General features: G+C 47.0%; 3 protein-coding genes across 3 annotated transcripts in view; 2 read left to right on the top strand and 1 right to left on the bottom strand.

Annotated features, from left to right (window-relative positions):
• kon (chondroitin sulfate proteoglycan 4-like protein) overlaps window positions 1-13,966 on the bottom strand; it is a 49,142-nt gene extending 35,176 nt beyond the window's left edge. The window contains exon 1 of the mRNA XM_014350744.2: window positions 13,616-13,966. Within this exon, the coding sequence (XP_014206230.2) occupies window positions 13,616-13,703 (88 nt within the window). The 5' untranslated portion in view covers window positions 13,704-13,966. The remainder of the gene's footprint in view (window positions 1-13,615) is intronic.
• On the top strand, window positions 18-3,199 carry LOC149373966 (glucose dehydrogenase [FAD, quinone]-like). The gene is made up of 7 exons (XM_089595391.1): window positions 18-105; window positions 621-840; window positions 1,199-1,284; window positions 1,353-1,975; window positions 2,035-2,450; window positions 2,546-2,916; window positions 2,988-3,199. Exons 2-7 carry the CDS (start codon window positions 651-653, stop codon window positions 3,081-3,083), a joined length of 1,782 nt encoding a protein of 593 aa, XP_089451517.1. The 5' UTR covers window positions 18-105; window positions 621-650; the 3' UTR covers window positions 3,084-3,199.
• LOC149373965 (glucose dehydrogenase [FAD, quinone]-like) lies at window positions 9,307-11,397 on the top strand. Its single transcript, XM_089595424.1, has 4 exons — window positions 9,307-9,502; window positions 9,567-9,652; window positions 9,729-11,138; window positions 11,224-11,397. The coding sequence occupies exons 1-4, from the start codon at window positions 9,322-9,324 to the stop codon at window positions 11,395-11,397; spliced, it is 1,851 nt and encodes a 616-aa protein (XP_089451550.1). The 5' UTR covers window positions 9,307-9,321.
• Window positions 13,967-18,031: the final 4,065 nt, after the last annotated feature.

Raw genomic sequence — 18,031 nt, 5'->3', positions numbered from 1 at the left:
GCCCTCGCAGGCGGATTCATTATAAAGTCGCTGGACCGCTCCTCAAGTTTTTTAGTGATCGTTTAGTTACGGTTAGCAGGTCACATCCTCGGGGAGCCAGGAAAAGTAAGTGCGATTACGTTTCTCTCGTACAAGTACAATCGTAATGATAACAACGCAAATTATGACGATGTAATTACACGTGGCTGAAACTTTGTAAAACATTCACCAGGAGTTTCATGAAAAATTCAAACAATTTCGCGAACCCTCGAAAAAGTCACTCTAGACTTTTTAATTATTTATTTTTTTTTTTTTTTGTGAATTGTTTAATTTGAAAAACCTTCGCTTTCCTTCCGCTCCACGTACGGCTCGCGGATCCCGTTAATGGCACCCGTTTTTATATTTGCGCGATTATACCCCCGCAAGTTGGCGGAAACACGAAATTACATCGAATTATCCGGTCCAGAGCATTTGACTCCAAAAAAAAACCTCCTTTCTCCCGGAGAGCAACGTTTTAATTAAAAATGCCACCCCTCGCCCCTTCTCGGAAGCAGCTAACGAAGCGAAGCGCAAATTAATCGTCAAGCTGGACTTTCTTCAATCGTATTGTTTAATTTTAACTGTGTATATATTTCACAAAGGCCGTGATTTCGTATACGCCTGTACACGCGATGTCGAGCTCCACGGCCGCGGCGTGCGCCGCGATTGGCGAGCCCAATCTGTCGCAGCTATGCGCGCCATCGCAGCTGGTCCTCTTCATGAGCATCATCGATTTATTCATCGCTCCCAAATTCACGCCCATGCGATTCTGCGACGCCGACCTCGGCCCATCGGACAGCTACGACTTTATCGTCGTCGGTGGTAAGTGTCGATTGGAAAAATAATCAATTTCAACGAGATGTGCCATACTGCGAGTCCAAGTTAGACCCGTTTGTAGTGTTTGGCAGTTGAAATTTCTTGTTTTTTTTTTTTTTTTTTTCAACGCATCGTTTAACGATTCAAGAACAACCGAGTCGATGCTTCGTAAACTATTTTGCCTCTTATTTTCTGGTACAGATTTTACACCCTTGTATACTTTCCTGCCCCTACATAGATTTTTCCCGCCCAAAAGTGCCCCATTTAGTTGAAATGATGGAAATTTGCTTGTTATTCATCAAAAAAAGTAAACTTTTAACACTTAAAAGTGTGACCACAATAACCCCGTGTTACAAATACGCAGGTGGTAGCGCTGGCGCAGTGGTGGCCGGGCGCTTAAGCGAAGTCGAAAGTTGGAACGTCCTGCTGGTCGAGGCTGGCCCCGAAGAGGTAATCCACTTTTAGGGACTCCATGGTCATTTTACCCAAAAACAAACCTAATGTTTTATTCCATGAAGCCACTAGCAACCTACATACCCAGCATGACCGCCTTCTTCCTGGGCTCGGAGTACGATTGGAAGTACAGGACCACGGGGGAGAGAAACGCCTGTCTCAGCTCGAACGGCAGCTGCAGTTGGCCCAGGGGCAGAAATCTGGGCGGCAGCGGTGTACACAATGGCATGATGTACATGAGGGGCCACGCCAAGGACTACGACGGTTGGGCCATCCCCGGATGGACCTGGAACGACGTCCTACCCTACTTCAAGCGCTCGGAGAACAACCGCGAATTTTCGGGTGATCGACGTCATCACGGTGTGGATGGTCCTCTACACGTAGGGAGGTTTCCCCACCAACCCAGTCCGATCAAGGATATGCTGAAAGCGGCGCAGGAGGCCGGCTTCGGGGTGAGCGAGGACCTCAATGGCCAGAAGATCACTGGTTTCAACGTGGCCCAGACGACGAGTGTCAATGGCACCAGAGTCAGCAGCGCCACGGCTTTCTTGCGTCCCGTCCGCAACAGGAAGAACCTGCGTGTGCTCGTCAACGCGCAAGTCACCCAAGTCCTCTTTGACTCCGAGGGGAAGGCCTCGGGCGTGAGGTACATCAAGAACGGCACGTATCACGATGTATCAGCCAAAAGGTGAGGGCGTAGGTGTACCAATTGTACGGGGCATTGGGTGATGGTTTCGTCATTCGCAGGGAGGTGATCCTGTCGGCGGGTGCTGTAGGCTCGCCGCACATCCTGCTCCTGTCGGGCGTAGGACCAGCGAGGCACCTCGAGGAGAAGGGGGTCAATCTTGTGAAGGACCTCCCGGGGGTGGGCCAGAATCTCCAGAACCACGTGTCCTACACTCTCGAGTTTCAGTTGAACTACAGGGAGGGTCCACTGGGCAAAGAGGCTGCGGACGAGTACATCGGCAACCAGAGGGGCCCCATCTCGTCGACCGGGCTCAGCCAGTTCACGGGGATCCTCAGCTCAAAGTACACCACGCCTGACCACCCGGACATTCAGCTGTTCTTTGGTGGCTTTGGGGCGGGCTGTGATCGCCAACCCGAGGGTAGCGAAGTCAGCCAGATAAGCATCAGTCCCGTGTACCTGCACACCAGGAGCCGAGGTGGGTTCACGTGCACACCTCATCTACGAATCGCGTCACTTTTCACATTGAAGAAACAAAACAAAAAACTACGGATTTTATCGGCGTATTTCCAGGTGTTTTGCAACTAGCCACCAAAAACCCCTTGGACCATCCGGTCATCACGCAAAATTATCTGACGGATGAACGGGACGTCTTGGGACTGATCGAGGCTGTGAACGTCGCGCTCACCCTCTCGAAGACAAAGGCCCTGGGCAGGTACAACATGAGCCTGACGAGCGCGCCCAACGAGGCGTGCGCCGATCACGAGTTTATGAGCGAGAAATACCTGAGGTGCGCCATCGCCCAGGACACCGTTCCGGAGAACCACCAGGCGTCCTCCTGCAAAATGGGCCTGACCTCGGATCCGCTCGCGGTCGTGGACAACAGATTGAGAGTCATGGGGATCAAGGGACTGCGAGTGGCAGACGTCTCCATCCTACCAAAGGTAAATAACCATCATTTTACCTCTTATCGAAAGACACGATGTTTTTACCACTTTGGGCTTCGACGTTTCAGATAATATCGGCAAACACGGCTGGACCGGCCATGATGATCGGGGAGAGAGTGGCTGCCTTTATCAAAGAGGAGTATCAGCCAGCACGGACAAAGTAAACTCGTTGTGAAGCGCTTTGTTGGAGGAAACAACAAAGTATCTGTCGCGTTTACATGTACAATTTTATTTTCTAACATTAGCGTTTCATTTATATGAATCTGTAGCGAATAAAAATTTATTTTTCCATTTCAAGTGTGTTTGCGTGTATGTGTGTTGTAGATGCCATTGAAATATTCATTGTATCACAAACATGTGTATTATCCGACTGACGTGTGAATACAAAAGTTTCAATAAAATTAAGCTCAATCGTTTTCTATTTATTGATACATTAAAATAATATTGTGTTGGTGCAAGTGAATCACGAAACTCTCGAGTATCCCTTTGGCACCGAAATATTCATGCCGTCATAATTAATTCAATCGACTGGTATGGCGCAAAATTACAATATCCGCCGAAGCGTGACTGCCTGTGTGTACGTGGAATTGGAAATCAGATTATCGAACGTAATGTACGTGGCGTAAGGAACACTGCACGAACGCGCATCTAGGATTATTTGTCCGGACGCTAGATTTAATCATCCGTGTTTTTACGACTTGATAATTACATGGTAAAGGCTTAGAAATTGCTCAAAGTGCAACTGGATTTTTTTTTTCTCGATGGTGGTATGGAAAATGTGTTGCTGATACCGTTGCTTCGAAAAGTAGATGGACTATAATTTAATGTCGCGAGATAAAGGCCTTAAACTCGTGTACAAAAATTCGAAATGGGCGAAAATTGTCATTTTCCCACTTTCTGCCCGGAAGTCATTGAATAATACGAGAAAGCTTCTGCACTGGGTTCGCCCGAGCATGTGCCAAATTCGTCCGTTTATTTGAAATGTAAAATCGTAAAGTTTGATATTTCTCCTTTCTCTGTTCATCCGTTGAACCCCGCAACTTTATAATATCCTCTAATTTTCAGAAATCCCGCGTACTTTACTTTTGTTCTGGTTTCGCTTGGTACTCGACGCGCACAAGTGGCAAGCACTTGACTTTTCGCGTGCGTAGTGATTAAAAACCTAAAATCCGCAACGCAACTTCACAAACTACACCCGATGCGCTTGAATGCGAACTTTTTGTGTTTTCCAACAATTGCACGCGTCGAGGCAGAGCTTTGAAAAATTGGTAGGTACACTGTGTTTTTTGATTACTATACATTTTTATTGTACAATGGTACTTGCATGGAAATACGTCCTTACACACTTACGGCATATTGCAAGAAAAATTTTTTTAATTTAAGGGGGTTACAGAGAAAAATTATTGAGATTTGAAGTTTTAATGTAATACTGATAACCCTTTATATTAGTTGTACAAGCCGGCATATAACTCTCCAACAAGTATGTAACTTTTTATTTTTTTTTTATTTTTGTAAACATTGATTCTACAAATGTGTGATACAACGACACTCCCGATGGATTTCACCAAACACATGTGCTCAAAGTAACATCGGAGAGGAAAAAAAAAAAAGAAAATATTTCCGATGAAAAGCTCGGCATTCAATTTGTCACTCACCAACAATATTAAGTCCTCGGGCTATGGGTGTATATGTATACCACGCTCGAGCGAAGTTTACGACTATACGAGGTTCAAGTTGGAAGCCAGCTGGGGTTATATGGGCAGGTACACCCGTGCATCGCGGGACGCACCGGGAGCACCTCCCCGGGCAAAATCGTCCCGATGCCGGTCAATTATTCGGGCAACATTGCCTGGCGACCCGCAGAGGTACATCACTGCATATATACATGTATTATATCATCTCATATATGCACTTTATGGATGCGCAGTATTTTTTTGGTCCTTTCGATGAAAAAAAAAAAAAAAAAAAAAAAAAAAAGTAATTTCGACGGTTCGGCGAGTCGCTACATCTCTCTCGGAGGGGAAATCTGGAGCGAGATAATGAACACCATATACAACGAAGCGGTTGACGGGATGTACCTACTGCGGTCAGCTTCCCTCCCCCAAGGAGTGGCTTTGACGTGTACACCCTCAAGGCATCACGTATCGATTCCAGAGAGCAACTTAATTCAGTACGAAGCGCACACACGCCCCCAAAGATTCCATCGAGTATCGGCAAAAAGCTTCGTGACCGCACGCGGCTGTGTGTCTGTGTATATATACGTACGCTTGGACGTTTTGCATTCGCCGTGTATAGGTAAGTACGTATACCCTGGATCAACAGGTTGTCGCGGAGAGCCCGGAAAACGACGCCGGGGCCATTCACGCGGGGTCTACCGCACTCCGCCGGTCTTTTCTCAGGCAACTCTCGGGTCATTATATCGGGAAAATCACCGGATTTCCACGTTTTTGTGCCGCGATATCTCACCGTTTATGTAGGTAATGTTCGCAAAAGTGCTCGTAAAAGGATGCACTTAATAACGTTTAATTTCAACAAATTGATTTTATCTGCAGCCAATAAATTAAACCTGCATCTGTGGTAAATACGTCTCAGTGTACACACACGTGCATTCGCTGTATTGCCGATCAAGTAATCATCCGTGCGCATAATACAACTTATATACCTATACCGGATGTTAATTAAAATTTATACGGACCCGGAGGCAGTCGCGCGTATACGTGTTTCCGGATTGTTTGATAACCCACGCAAGGTTACACGTATGTATATATATATAGGTACGCAACAATCCAGCCAAGCAAATCGTGTATTTGCTCGTGACACGATGATGTGCGTGCGAGGGGAAAAAAAAATGTTTTAAAGTATAAGACGAGGTGAGAGCATTGCAAAATGCACACGCGCTTCGTGAGGTATAATATGTTGCGTGAATCATCGTAACGATCCATTGTTGATTTAACAATCGTAAACGGGAGCTCGCGAGAGCTTTGTTTGTGACCTGTGTGTATACGCAGTTCACGCGTGGATGGTACACCGTTGATTGAAATTTATTTCTTGAAATTACCACAGTCATCGATACAGAGGATCCACCGTACGAGCGATCGACCGATTTTTTTTTCGTCATACCGAGCTATCCGCAACTTGTGTACACCGATTTGGCCGTACATGATAGTCGACTCGTGAGTTGAAAATCAAAGAAGAAGTTTCTTTAACGAGTCGAAGATTAAACGGCAGCTCCGAGGCGAGAGTATAGAAAGAGGGGACGGGTTTCTAAAATTAGCCGATCCCACACGTGTGGGATATCCCACAGATGGTCTTTTTTCTTCCCATCGATGAGACGCAAAAAAAGTCACCGATTCTCCGACCTCGTTATCCAAATTATTTCCTCCCAGACAACCAAAGTTGGAAATTTCAAGGTGATCCAACAGATGATCGGGAATAGGCGTGAATAAAAAAAAGTCTCACGGTACCGCCAACCGGTTGGTATTTGTCGACATGGCAACTTCTTCCGTAGCTCGCTGAGTGGAGCACGAATCAGTGGCTAAGGAATGTACCAGCGTTTCCCAATAAAATTAATTGAGCAGCGTCTACGAGGACGTGATTGTGCTTGCAACAATGCAGCCAATCGACAGGACTTGATTGTAAATACCAAGCGCGCACAAACCACCGCCAATGTCTTTTCGGGTAAATGCAAAAGGTCCTACACACGATTGCCGTCGTTGCCGTTGGCGCAATGGGGATATCTTAGATGCGCCAAGAACATACTTTGGTAATGAGTTCTCGAGCTCGACACTTTTGTCGTTCCCCCAAGTATATAGTCCAATACGACACGAGGTTGAAAAACCACCACCTATAATTTTCTCTCGTGGATCATTACATTTGTCAAATAATTTCGTACGAAGGTTCATACTTTTTTCATATAAAATTTGTTTTCAAATGACATACGGTGGGTATGCATCGCTTTTTCGCCTCTCTGAGGTTTGTACATTGTTGAGGTAATCATGAATTGTCATTCCGAACAGGAAATCTGGTCCAACTAAAAAAAAACCTGACGATAACCGACCTATGTATAGTTCATTGGATTGACCGGTATTGGGGGGGGGGGGGTACGCATGTATAATGGCAGTGGTAATACTGGATGCTAATTTCAATTTATACTCGCGGATCTGGGTGTATACCGTTGTCCATACGTGTTCCAATGGTTCATAACTCAGATGAGGTTATAAGCACGGTACTTTATTCCACGGCCAGACAAAATGTATTTCCTGATAACAGCGGTACCTATACGTGCAAAGCTAATATAGAGCTGCGCGATCGTTACGCGTGTTTGTCGACGATATTTTATTGCGAGCCGATATTTTGAGGTAAGTATGGCAAAATGCACGTTCCGTTGTACCTTACTCTCTTTTGGGTAATACAGATATACTTGGACGCCAATTATTTCATACATTATTGGAAAAAAAAAAAAATTCATTCGTCACTATTCATGGTACAACAATAGGAAATCTTATCTTTGATTTTTTTTTTCTTTTCTCTAAATCGCTTTTTCTTCCGAATTTCGCTGGAAAACATTTTTTCGAGTAACGTGTTATAAGAAAAAAATATATATCCAGTACAATAAAAAATTTATCGTCTTATTGGCTGCCTCAACCGAGAGCTCTTCAAGATTTAACGCGCTAATGATGAAAGTAAATCGACGAGGATGTGCGTTAAATATTCAGGGATGTTTATTGCCTTTTAGCTACGATATTCGACTTGTGAATTAAAAATCGAGAAGAGGAACTTTTTTGGATTGGCTTCTTCAACGAGTGGAAGATTAAACGGCAGCTCCGAGGCGAGAGTATAGAAAGAGGGGACGGGTTTCTAAAATTAGCCGATCCCACACGTGTGGTGCAGACACGCGTATAATGTAGGTACAGATGGGCTTTTTTTCCCATCGATGAGACGCAAAAAAGTCACCGATTCTCCGACCTCGTTATCCAAATTATTTCCTCCCAGACAACCAAAGTTGGAAACTTGTACGTTTTAACGAGATCTAAGGGAGATGATTATGTAACCGATAATTAAGATAACAATTCACTTGGGTTATAAATAAATTAATCGTTATGCTAAGAATAATTTTTTTTAATCGTTGCGTCGAGTCTGATGATAAATCTTTGTGTGATCAAACTGGCAGTGGAAAAATGGGTCATGGAAATTTTAATATACACCTGCGAAAAGAAAGCAGATATCACCACTAACTTTAAAATTTTCTTTATAGAAATGTCGAGAAAATACATGGAAATTTATAAGAACATTGTATGTTGATGTGTCGTTTAGAGAACGCGAGATACATAATAATTCACGTTACGGGATGACAGTCACGATCTCGCGTGTTAACGACTCGGTTAGCACCCGCTATTGTGCTAATTATTTGTGATTTATCGGCCTCGTTTTATTTACACCCGTCCCACAATATTAATCACAATTGTGCATTAATTACAAAAATATTTTTTTATCACCATTTCATGTAAGCTGCCATTTGACTAAGTTCGAGCTCTTTATTTGTTTTCTTGTAAGTCACATGAGACTCTGTGTGAGCGAGAAGTGAAAAACTGACATTTACACATGCAGTGATGAATAACAGTTTTTTCGACTCCCGTTTTTAATGAAAATGAACACATTTTCGTATTTATTTTTCATCCTTTCGCAGTAGATTTCAACAAACACAAATTCGGGGCTTTTTATTTAATAATTTGACGTACACGTTATTTTTATTATTATTTTTATTTTTTTTCGCTTTGTATGCTAATATTTTTGAGCGCATGCGAGTTTCGTCAATTTTCATTAACATCCGTACCACGAAATTTGAAAATTTTACGAAAATGAGAAACGCGCTAACTTTGTTACGTACGCAAGTTATGCAACACGTCCTTTTTCTTTCAGCTCTTTGTCGCGACTCCTAGAACCCCAAACAGCTGGGGGTAGAAAAAAAACTTTTTCTGCAATTTGTAAAACGAAATCAGTAAGGCACTTTTTTTTCAATTTTACAATAAAGTCGAAAGAAAAAAAAGCGAGTCCCTTATCTCGCGTTGATATCAGATACGTGCCGACTTATAACACGCATACGACATCGACTCGATCGTCTCGAAGAATAGGAGAAAAGATAAGAGCAGCTGCAAGAGAGTTGTTGATGTAATCACAACCGGGCCATACCAATATATAAAACAGACCACGAGGATTGCACTCGTACAAAGAGTCAAAACTTTTGTCACAGAGATTCGCAGTTTGGGCAAAAAGTACTCCGCACCACCGAAAGTTTTCATAATACGTTCTAAGTACAATTGTTAAAAACGACGACGATGTGCGAGTGAAAAGTCACCGATCACCGTTTCTCGATATACTTGAGTCTCTCCTTCTCTGTTCGCTATGTCGCTGGCCCTCGACAATTCCGGCATTTGCTCCGCCTATTACGACGGGCCAAATGCGTGTCCCGCGGGAAATCCATTACTGCTCTTCCTGAGCATAATCAGCTCGCTGAAGCCGCAATTCCCGCAATTCTGCTCCGACCGGAAAATCAAGACTGAATACGACTTTATCGTCGTCGGTGGTAAGTATACCGATGGACAAATCATGTGTCATGACCACAATAACCCCGTGTTACAAATACGCAGGTGGTAGCGCTGGCGCAGTGGTGGCCGGGCGCTTAAGCGAAGTCGAAAGTTGGAACGTCCTGCTGGTCGAGGCTGGCCCCGAGGAGGTAATCCACTTTTAGGGTATATACCTGTACCCACAGATGCATAAATGTCTACTCAAAAATGTCACATTATGTTTAGCCAGTAGGTGCTCTCGTGCCCAGCATGACGGGATCATTCCTGGGCTCGGATCTCAATTGGAAGTACAGGACCACCGGGGAGAAGCACGCCTGTCTCAGGTCGAACGGCAGCTGCAGTTGGCCCAGGGGCAGAAATCTGGGCGGCAGCGGTGTACACAACGGCATGATGTACATGAGGGGCCACGCCAAGGACTATGACGGCTGGGCCATCCCCGGCTGGACCTGGAACGACGTCCTACCCTACTTCAAGCGCTCGGAGAACAACCGTGAATTTTCGGGTGATCGACGTCATCACGGTGTGGATGGTCCTCTACACGTAGGGAGGTTTCCCCACCAACCTAGTCCGATCAAGGATATGCTGAAAGCGGCGCAGGAGGCGGGCTTCGGGGTGAGCGAGGACCTCAATGGCCAGAAGATCACTGGTTTCAACGTGGCCCAGACGACGAGTGTCAATGGCACCAGAGTCAGCAGCGCCACGGCTTTCTTGCGTCCCGTCCGCGAAAGGTCGAACCTGCACGTGATTGTCAACGCGCACGTGACCAAGATCCTCTTCCAGAACCCGTGGCGCCCGACGGTCGCAACTGGAGTGCAGTTCATCTGGAACGGACTGTTCCACCAGGTCGAGGTGAACAAGGAAGTCGTCCTCTCGGCGGGTGCCGTGGGCTCGCCGCACATCCTACTCCTTTCGGGCATCGGGCCGGCGAAGCACCTCAAGAAGAAGGGGGTCGAGCTCGTGAAGGACCTCCCGGGGGTGGGCCAAAATCTCCAGAACCACGTGTCCTACACCATTCGGTACCTGATAAACGCCGAGAACACCGATTTTTTCCAGTCGGCAGCCGAGCAGTACATATCCAACAGGACCGGTCCGACGTCCTCGACTGGGCTCAGCCAATTTACGGGTATGCTCAGTTCAAAGTACACCACGCCTGACCACCCGGACCTTCAGTTCTACTTCCGGGGATACTCGGGCTCGTGCAGCGCGAAAAAGAGCGGTCAGCGCGAGATCGGTATCGTGCCCACGTACCTGCACCCCCAGAGCCGTGGTACTCTGAGCTTGGCCACCAAGGATCCCTTCAAGCACCCGAGCATCACGCAAAATTATCTGTCCTCGTTGATGGACGTCAAGGGAGTGCTCGCCGGGATAGAGATGGCCCGGAAGTTGTTTGCTTCCCCGGCAATGCAAAAGTACGAGCCACGTCTGATGAATGACCCGATCGAGGCGTGCAAGGAGCATGATCTCGAGACACCTGCCTACTGGGAGTGCGCACTTAGGTATAACACAGATCCGGAGAATCATCAGGTCGGCTCGTGCAAGATGGGCCTGGACGATATGGCCGTGGTGGACCCAATGACTTTGAAAGTCCGGGGCGTGCACAGAGTGCGCGTGGCCGATGGTTCGGTTATTCCCAAGGTACGTGGACTCACTTACGGAAGTTTTTTTTTCTCCAATGGTTTGATGGTTTTTTCTTTTCTTTTTTTTTTTTTTTTCATCCCAGATTACGTCCGGCAACGTGGGAGCGCCGATAATGATGGTCGGAGAGCGCGTCGCCGATTTCATCAAGAGGGACCACCTGAACGAACACCGCCAGCACAAAACGGAGGGCTTTCTTCCCGTGGCCAAAAACATGGAAGATAAAAAGCTCTATCCCTACGCGCCGTACCTCTACTAATCGATATACTCCTTGAGTCATCGGAAAAAATGAAATTCGAGTCTTTCATCAAATATACGACGCGCAGTAATATTCGTACATAGTAGATTGTTAATTAGTGACAAATCAAAGCGTATTTAACTCGATGTGGCTCGTCAATGGTATTTAATTTGGTAACGCGAGTTGTCGAATATGATTTTGTGTACGCGGCGCGCTGCGCAAACATCAAATTCAAACATTTCCATGAAGACCGTGCCGGGGATTACATCGATCGGAAATAGAATATACACATGTATACGTACATTCGCTCGGTGGGTATGTGGAATTTCCATTCCGAAAAATTAGCAAAGGCAAAATGAATAAAAAAAAAAAATAATAATAATAATCATGATAAAAAAACACTTGTATTCAATCGAATGAATTACGAGGCAAAGAATGTACAATCCCGATAACCCCTATCATATTAATCCTCAAATCAGAGTCGCGCAGCAAAGCTCGCGACAAATTAATGACCCACACAGTGGCAACTCGGCGTGGATATCTATACCGACCAGAGTACGAACGTGGACGCGAAATTATTTTCCCGAAGAGCCGAAGTTTCGAAAACACGAGCAAAAACTAGCTTGCGAAAATAAGGATAATCCGAGCCGGAGCGTGTGTGTTGGTACGAGTGGCAATAAAAACACACACGCACGAGGGTGGTTGCTGGTTACGGGCTCCGCGAGGAAAATAAAAAAAAAGAGCAACGCTCCCGCGGATCGTATAGCAATAAAAGCCCGGCGTCGATTATTTTTGCGCGCGATAGCCAAATCGTGTATACCAACCCGTTGCTGTATATTACTACTCCTCTTTCTTCTCTTCTCGATTCCTAACATACCGAACTCGTTCGTGTACCTACTTCTCTAACCCCCCTTTTTTTCCTTTTACTCTTCATTCTCTCGATGTACCCTGTACTCGCGGATCTAGCGAGAAAATCCATTTCGCGCAGAATGGTATTGCGCTTTAAGTGTCTCTCTCTCTCTTTCCCGCTCCCCTTTCCTTTTTTCGTTTCGAAACTCGCGCGCGTACAAGCCCCCCCTGGCTCTCGTTCGCGTCTATAATATTTTACGACTTTCTCTCGAATTCTTTTCGCTGCCGGGCAATACTGAATAATATTATTACCGGTTTACCGCTGGGAATTATTATCGGGGCGTGCTTCGATAAACAACCGATGCTCTTTCAAGTTTTTCAGCCCCCCCTGGCCCCCCACATCGCTGCACTTTTTTTTTTTTTTTTTTTTTTTTTTTTTTCTCCACGGTATACTACTATGAACTGCGGGTAATGTCTCCCCACTCTTCGCGTGCGTACTTATGATAACTTTATTGCAGGTAAGTGGGTATACGCTTCTTTGCTATCTCTCCCCACCCCCATTTTTTTCCCTTTCATTACTTTACTTCCATTTCATTCCCGTAATCACGTTCCTGTGTTCCGTTCAATGCAGGCAACTATCGGCAATCCACTCGCTTTTCACGCTCAAAGCGAGAGTTTTCGCGTAAATTCCCGCGAGAGCGCGAAAGTGCCTACTTATTTTCGCAATCCTACATAGCGTGTTGTTGCCTAGTAAAAATTTTTTTCTTTATAAAAGCTTGTTTTTGGCCCGGTTTACTCATCGATCCGTCAATATTCCCGATCCCAATTTAACTTGGGCCGTGATGCATCAGCTCCGATCTATCATCGTGTCCGCATAGCCGAGAATTTCGAATAAAATTCCCTTCGTCCTTTCACTGGTTAAAATAAAAAAAGAGAAATAACACCCCCCTCCCTCTCCTACAGACACGCAATCTCGTCACGTTTCCTTTGAAAAAACGCGGATAAAATATCATCTCCGTGTATATGTACACGTGTACCACTGCAGCGTCAATAACACACTGCGGATCGCCGCGTTAATCGCGCGAGTGTGTTTTTGCGCTGAAACTCTCGTGTGTGGCAGTCGCGGCACGGCTGCAGCTGCCGGCAGCGTCTTCTCTCGTCGGTTTCTCTGCTTCTCTCACCTAATAAAGTCCCACCACCCACCACCCCATCACGCCTACACCTATACCTATTAGTTTCCTGGAGGCACCCACTGCATCACGTATACACACACAATACGGGGGTGCTCGTGGTATGGCTTTGGGCTGTACGTTTTAGACACACACACACACACACGCACACATACACCATCAGTGGGAGACTAACAGAGAGATAGAGATGGATATCTTACCTTTTTCATCGGCCTGGCAGCTGTCCAAGAGCAGGCCTGCAGTTAGTGCCGAGAGCAGCAGTAACATCAACGTCATTGCGCCGCTCATCCTCCTCCTCCTCCTATGTGGCACACGTGCTGTTGCTACACCACCGGGACTGGGGAAACGTATACACTGTACTATATAACAGCGTACGTGCAGTCCAGCCAAGCAGCCTGTTACAGCAGCCCCCTGTACCGGTAGGTAACTCCTGCTCCTCTTATCTCCTTTTATCCCTTCGTCGATCAATTCGGGGGGGTAGGAGACTAGCGTGCCAGAGCCCGAGAGTGATGTAGGTGCAGCCGCCGTATTAGCCTCGCCGCTCCACGGAAGTGTACTCGGCACCACAGGCCACCCCCCCCAGAGCCCGGAAATCTGCGAACTACTGCTCCGTCGTACACCCCCTATACCCGACACTATGCGCTGCACTTATAATCGAATTCTCGACACACGCGCGTCACGAGCTCCCGTGTCTTCTCTGAGCTCCGGACGGTAATTGAAAGCACCGAGCTGTAAAACAGCTAATATCCGACGGCGGACATCAGTAGGTGCACCAGCATCCTCTGGATTCCAGTGTATGTACCTTGAGACTCGCCATCGCGAGACGGGTCGTCCCGTAGCCTCTTTTCTCCATCGTCGCTTCCTTCCCTACCCCCCGTGCCTTTTTGTCACCTGATGCCGTCGCTGATGCTCTTCATCGTTCCACTCCAAGTGTGTACCTATGTATATTTGTATGTATACCCTCCGGGCACTTGAGCGACTGCACGCACCCTCTCAGCTTCGTCTTCGTCGACGGCGTTTCATTGACCCCCTCTCCTCTTCTTGCGCGCTGCCACAGCGGCCGGGCTATTTTCGAAGAAGCTCCCCGTCGCCGGCTGTGGATGGCTCGGCTGAAAAGCAAAGAGGAAAGGACTGCCGTTAGAGAGACCGTGGCGTATATACTTTGAGGACTTTTTGATGAACATCTCCCAAGCGCTCGGCCGAGTGCTGGGGGTCGGGGGGGGGGGTGCTATCAGAAATGAAAGTTGCGAGCCTTTGGTGGGGGGGGCAAAGGGGGGACTTGAGAAATTTGAGTAATTTATAGCGCCGCGGAGGACTACTCCCTTATCTTTATTACTCGTCCACCCTTTACTTCATCAATCTTTTGTTCCAACTACTTATTAGTCCATTTTTCCGAAAGGCAGGGAGGGGGGGAGGCGATTATCGATGAAATTTCTTGCGACCCATACGCTATAATATATATAACAAAGGGAGACAATTACATGGTATCGATCGACAGAGCTATGGTGCGACCATGCACTTGTACAAAGTTCCGAATATATATATCGCGCGATTGTTTGACTTATCCCCTCTCCCCGTGTGTGTGTCACTCTATATGTGTGTGTATGTATATACGCATCACGGTTAAGTGGAGGATAAAGTTAAATAAAGTAATTAAACGGGAACTGCAGCTGCAGGTTCGTTATCCGCGGCGTTTGAGCAAACTCGGGCATGTAATATGGCAAAATACACAAGAGTTGGATGGAGTAGAAAAAGAGAGAAGCATTAAACCTGTGTTTTATCGAAAATCCGAATTTTACCTACACCGGGTACATATTGTACATAAGCTAATAATATAAGAGCTATCGGTTGAAATGTTACACAATATCCTTGCCAAACGGACTCGATTGGAAAACCCTTTGTTTTATACGCGTACACACACCGAGTGGTATTTTCCTTTGATTTTTTCAATTGAACGGATTCCCAATTGTGCGCGGTTCTATGCGAGTGTATTAATTCATCCGTGAATTACACCGATGGCCACGCGTGTGGAAGACGAGAAAAAGTGAAAATAGATAGCGCCGAAAAATTATTCGGTACACCCTGTATAGCAAATAAAACGTACGTCCGATATCTCCCCCTCCCATCTCATCGTTTAACCAAGCAGCAGTATAAGGTTCGAAGGAGGTGGTGGCCATCTAATTTTCATTGAATTTAATAGTACATAAATCCAACGGGTAGCGACCCGATAAAACAAAGATCTTTCATTAGGAGCCCACTAACCCGACAACAACAACACGAGATCCCCCCCCCCCCCACCCATTGTACCCGTATATATACACATAGCGCCATCAATAAAATAACCCAACTGCTAATCCATCAATTATTCATCGGGCCTATCTCCCCGCCAGCATCAGCCCTCGACGACCGCCCCATCGTCATATCTAAAGCAGAATTGTGCCATATACACCCATTGTACGATGTGCACCACCCTCTGTATATAGAGGGTAGGGGGGGGGGGTAGAACGTAAATGCTATAGCTCTTCGCTTTCGTGCTTGAATAAACTACTCCTTCTAGCCACGTGTGGGCACACAAGAGAGCCTCCCCCCCCCAACCCCCCGACTGATGGTCGACTTTGGCTTTACCTCCCCAAACCCCCCTCGCTCGGACGTGCAAACACATACACACACGGATCAGCGGGCATACGCGTCGGAGTGCCTGGCTAACACCCTTCCGCGATCCCCGACTCTGATCTCGGCACGACATCGCTGCAGCATACAAGGAGAATCGGTGTACACGCGTATACGCCGAGTCGAGAGAGAGAGATGCAGGATGATAAAGGCTGTTGTATGGTGTATCTCTGTACGTACATATAGGCATCTATCCTACGGACCGTCATTCGCGAGAAATCAAACAGAGAGAGAGAGCGTGTACCCCGAACGCGCGAAGGATGTGGCGCGAGGGGCACAGTATAAGAAAGTGACAAGCTGGCGCACACATGCCGTTATTCTCTCTCTCTCTCTCTCTCCGGGGCTAACCCCGACAACCGGTGCAGGGTGTGTGCACTCACATTCGCACACGAGAGGTAGAGCGAGTAGCTTTAGTTTTTGCGGCCGTCGCCGCAGGCTCGTCTTCTCTATTCCCCCACCCCCCCTCCCTCTCTTACTGCAGAATTGCACAAAGCAGAGCGCGGTATAACCCTATACGTGGCAGTTGTTGTGTATACCATACTGTATGTCGCGCGTGTCGCTCAAAGGACAACGTTGTTGGTGGTGGTGGTTGGCCCGTTTAATTCAGAAATTGAATTTCACGTGGGGGTGGGGGGTGAAGGCTGTTGTTGTTGTTGTTGTTGGGGTCTTTGTGGACGTATCGGCTCCAAGGACGATTCTCCCTTCGCCCAAACCCCCTTTGGATTTCACGTCGGACGGGCTTTCGCGGCTCTCCTGATTTATCGCGCGTTTATCCGCGTAAGACTACTCTGCGGAGAGATGGCGCAGGGGCCAAAAAAACAGGGGGGGGGGAGAGAAGGCTGTCCTGATAAATTCCGAGGCATAATACGGGACGATAATTTTCCGGCCTTTCGAGGTAGAGAGGCTGTAAGCCCCATCAGGCGAGAACGCACATAAATCGAAGTGGCGCGTTTTCAAAGAGAAATAGCAGCGCGAAAGTAAAGCGGGGGCGGTGAGGGAAGATCTGCTCCCAGGAGCGCGATTTCGCGAACGGCCTTTCTCGCTGCACGTGAAATTGAGCTTTGGCTCTAGCGAGAGGAGGAGCATACATACGTATACGTGTATGATATATTCGTGTACGCTGCGAGTGTATAGTCGGTATAGAGTCCCACAAGCGCGAACGTGAAATTAGAAGCAAGGCAAAGATATAGCGATGGAGGAAGGAGTGCCGGTGGTTGCGTAAGTTCTACTACCCGACGATTAATCAGTTTTCCCTCGAACGAGGCCAAGAGAGGGATGAGTAACAGCCTCGATTGCTATACACTCCCTCTCTATCCACGGGTTTTATATATACATATATGATTTAATTAAAAAAGGAGGAGGTAAAAAGGCCGACGAGTTTGCAGCCGACGGAACTAATTTAAACATTCCTCTTTTTTTTCTCTCTCTCTCTCTCCCTCTTCCCTCGTTTCGGCTCCACTGGAGAGCTTTCGGATCCACGTGCACGGACTATCTCGGTGCGCGAAGAGCCTGGCAGAGAAAAGGCCTCGAGGAAAATTTGCATCGCAGCTACACTATATATACGTATATATACACGCGTGCAATGACCGTCGCGCCTATACGAGTGTGTGTGTGTGTGCAGGTTGCGCTCCGAGCCCGGGGAAATTCGAGCTTGCAAGTGTTATTTCTCTTTGAAGCTCGGCTTTCTTCGGTACATGGGTGCAGAAGCCGCCCGGATCTTCTTTCCGGCTTGTTTGGTCAGTAAACGACCCTTGAAAGCAATTTTTACCATGCTCCGCTGGGAGCGCAGGGGGGGGGGGAAAAACGAGGACGGGAGTGGTACAGGAAGAGGAATTCGCGCGCCCGAGCGGCTTTAAGTAATATTTTATGTGAAAACACGCTTTGCATTAATATTTCGCGCTGATTTCTCTCTGGGCGGGAAAACTCGAAAATTCAGGCCACGGAGT

The sequence above is a fragment of the Copidosoma floridanum genome, unplaced genomic scaffold, assembly GCF_036245765.1.
Source record: "Copidosoma floridanum isolate Cflo_tuat_1 unplaced genomic scaffold, Cflo_Japanese_pri ptg000025l, whole genome shotgun sequence".
Classification (NCBI taxonomy): domain Eukaryota; kingdom Metazoa; phylum Arthropoda; class Insecta; order Hymenoptera; family Encyrtidae; genus Copidosoma; species Copidosoma floridanum.
Note: the sequence above shows the minus strand (reverse complement) of the source record. Positions and strands in the feature narration are given on the sequence as shown.

Excerpts from the sequence above, each read along its gene's own strand:
- LOC149373965 (XM_089595424.1), top strand. The coding sequence starts at position 9,322 with ATGTCGCTGGCCCTCGACAATTCCGGCATTTGCTCCGCCTATTACGAC. Across the intron at positions 9,653-9,728 it reads TCGAGGCTGGCCCCGAGGAG|CCAGTAGGTGCTCTCGTGCC; the intron begins GTAATCCACTTT and ends CATTATGTTTAG. Across the intron at positions 11,139-11,223 it reads ATGGTTCGGTTATTCCCAAG|ATTACGTCCGGCAACGTGGG; the intron begins GTACGTGGACTC and ends TTTTCATCCCAG.
- LOC149373966 (XM_089595391.1), top strand. The coding sequence starts at position 651 with ATGTCGAGCTCCACGGCCGCGGCGTGCGCCGCGATTGGCGAGCCCAAT. Across the intron at positions 841-1,198 it reads CGACTTTATCGTCGTCGGTG|GTGGTAGCGCTGGCGCAGTG; the intron begins GTAAGTGTCGAT and ends ACAAATACGCAG. Across the intron at positions 1,976-2,034 it reads CACGATGTATCAGCCAAAAG|GGAGGTGATCCTGTCGGCGG; the intron begins GTGAGGGCGTAG and ends CGTCATTCGCAG.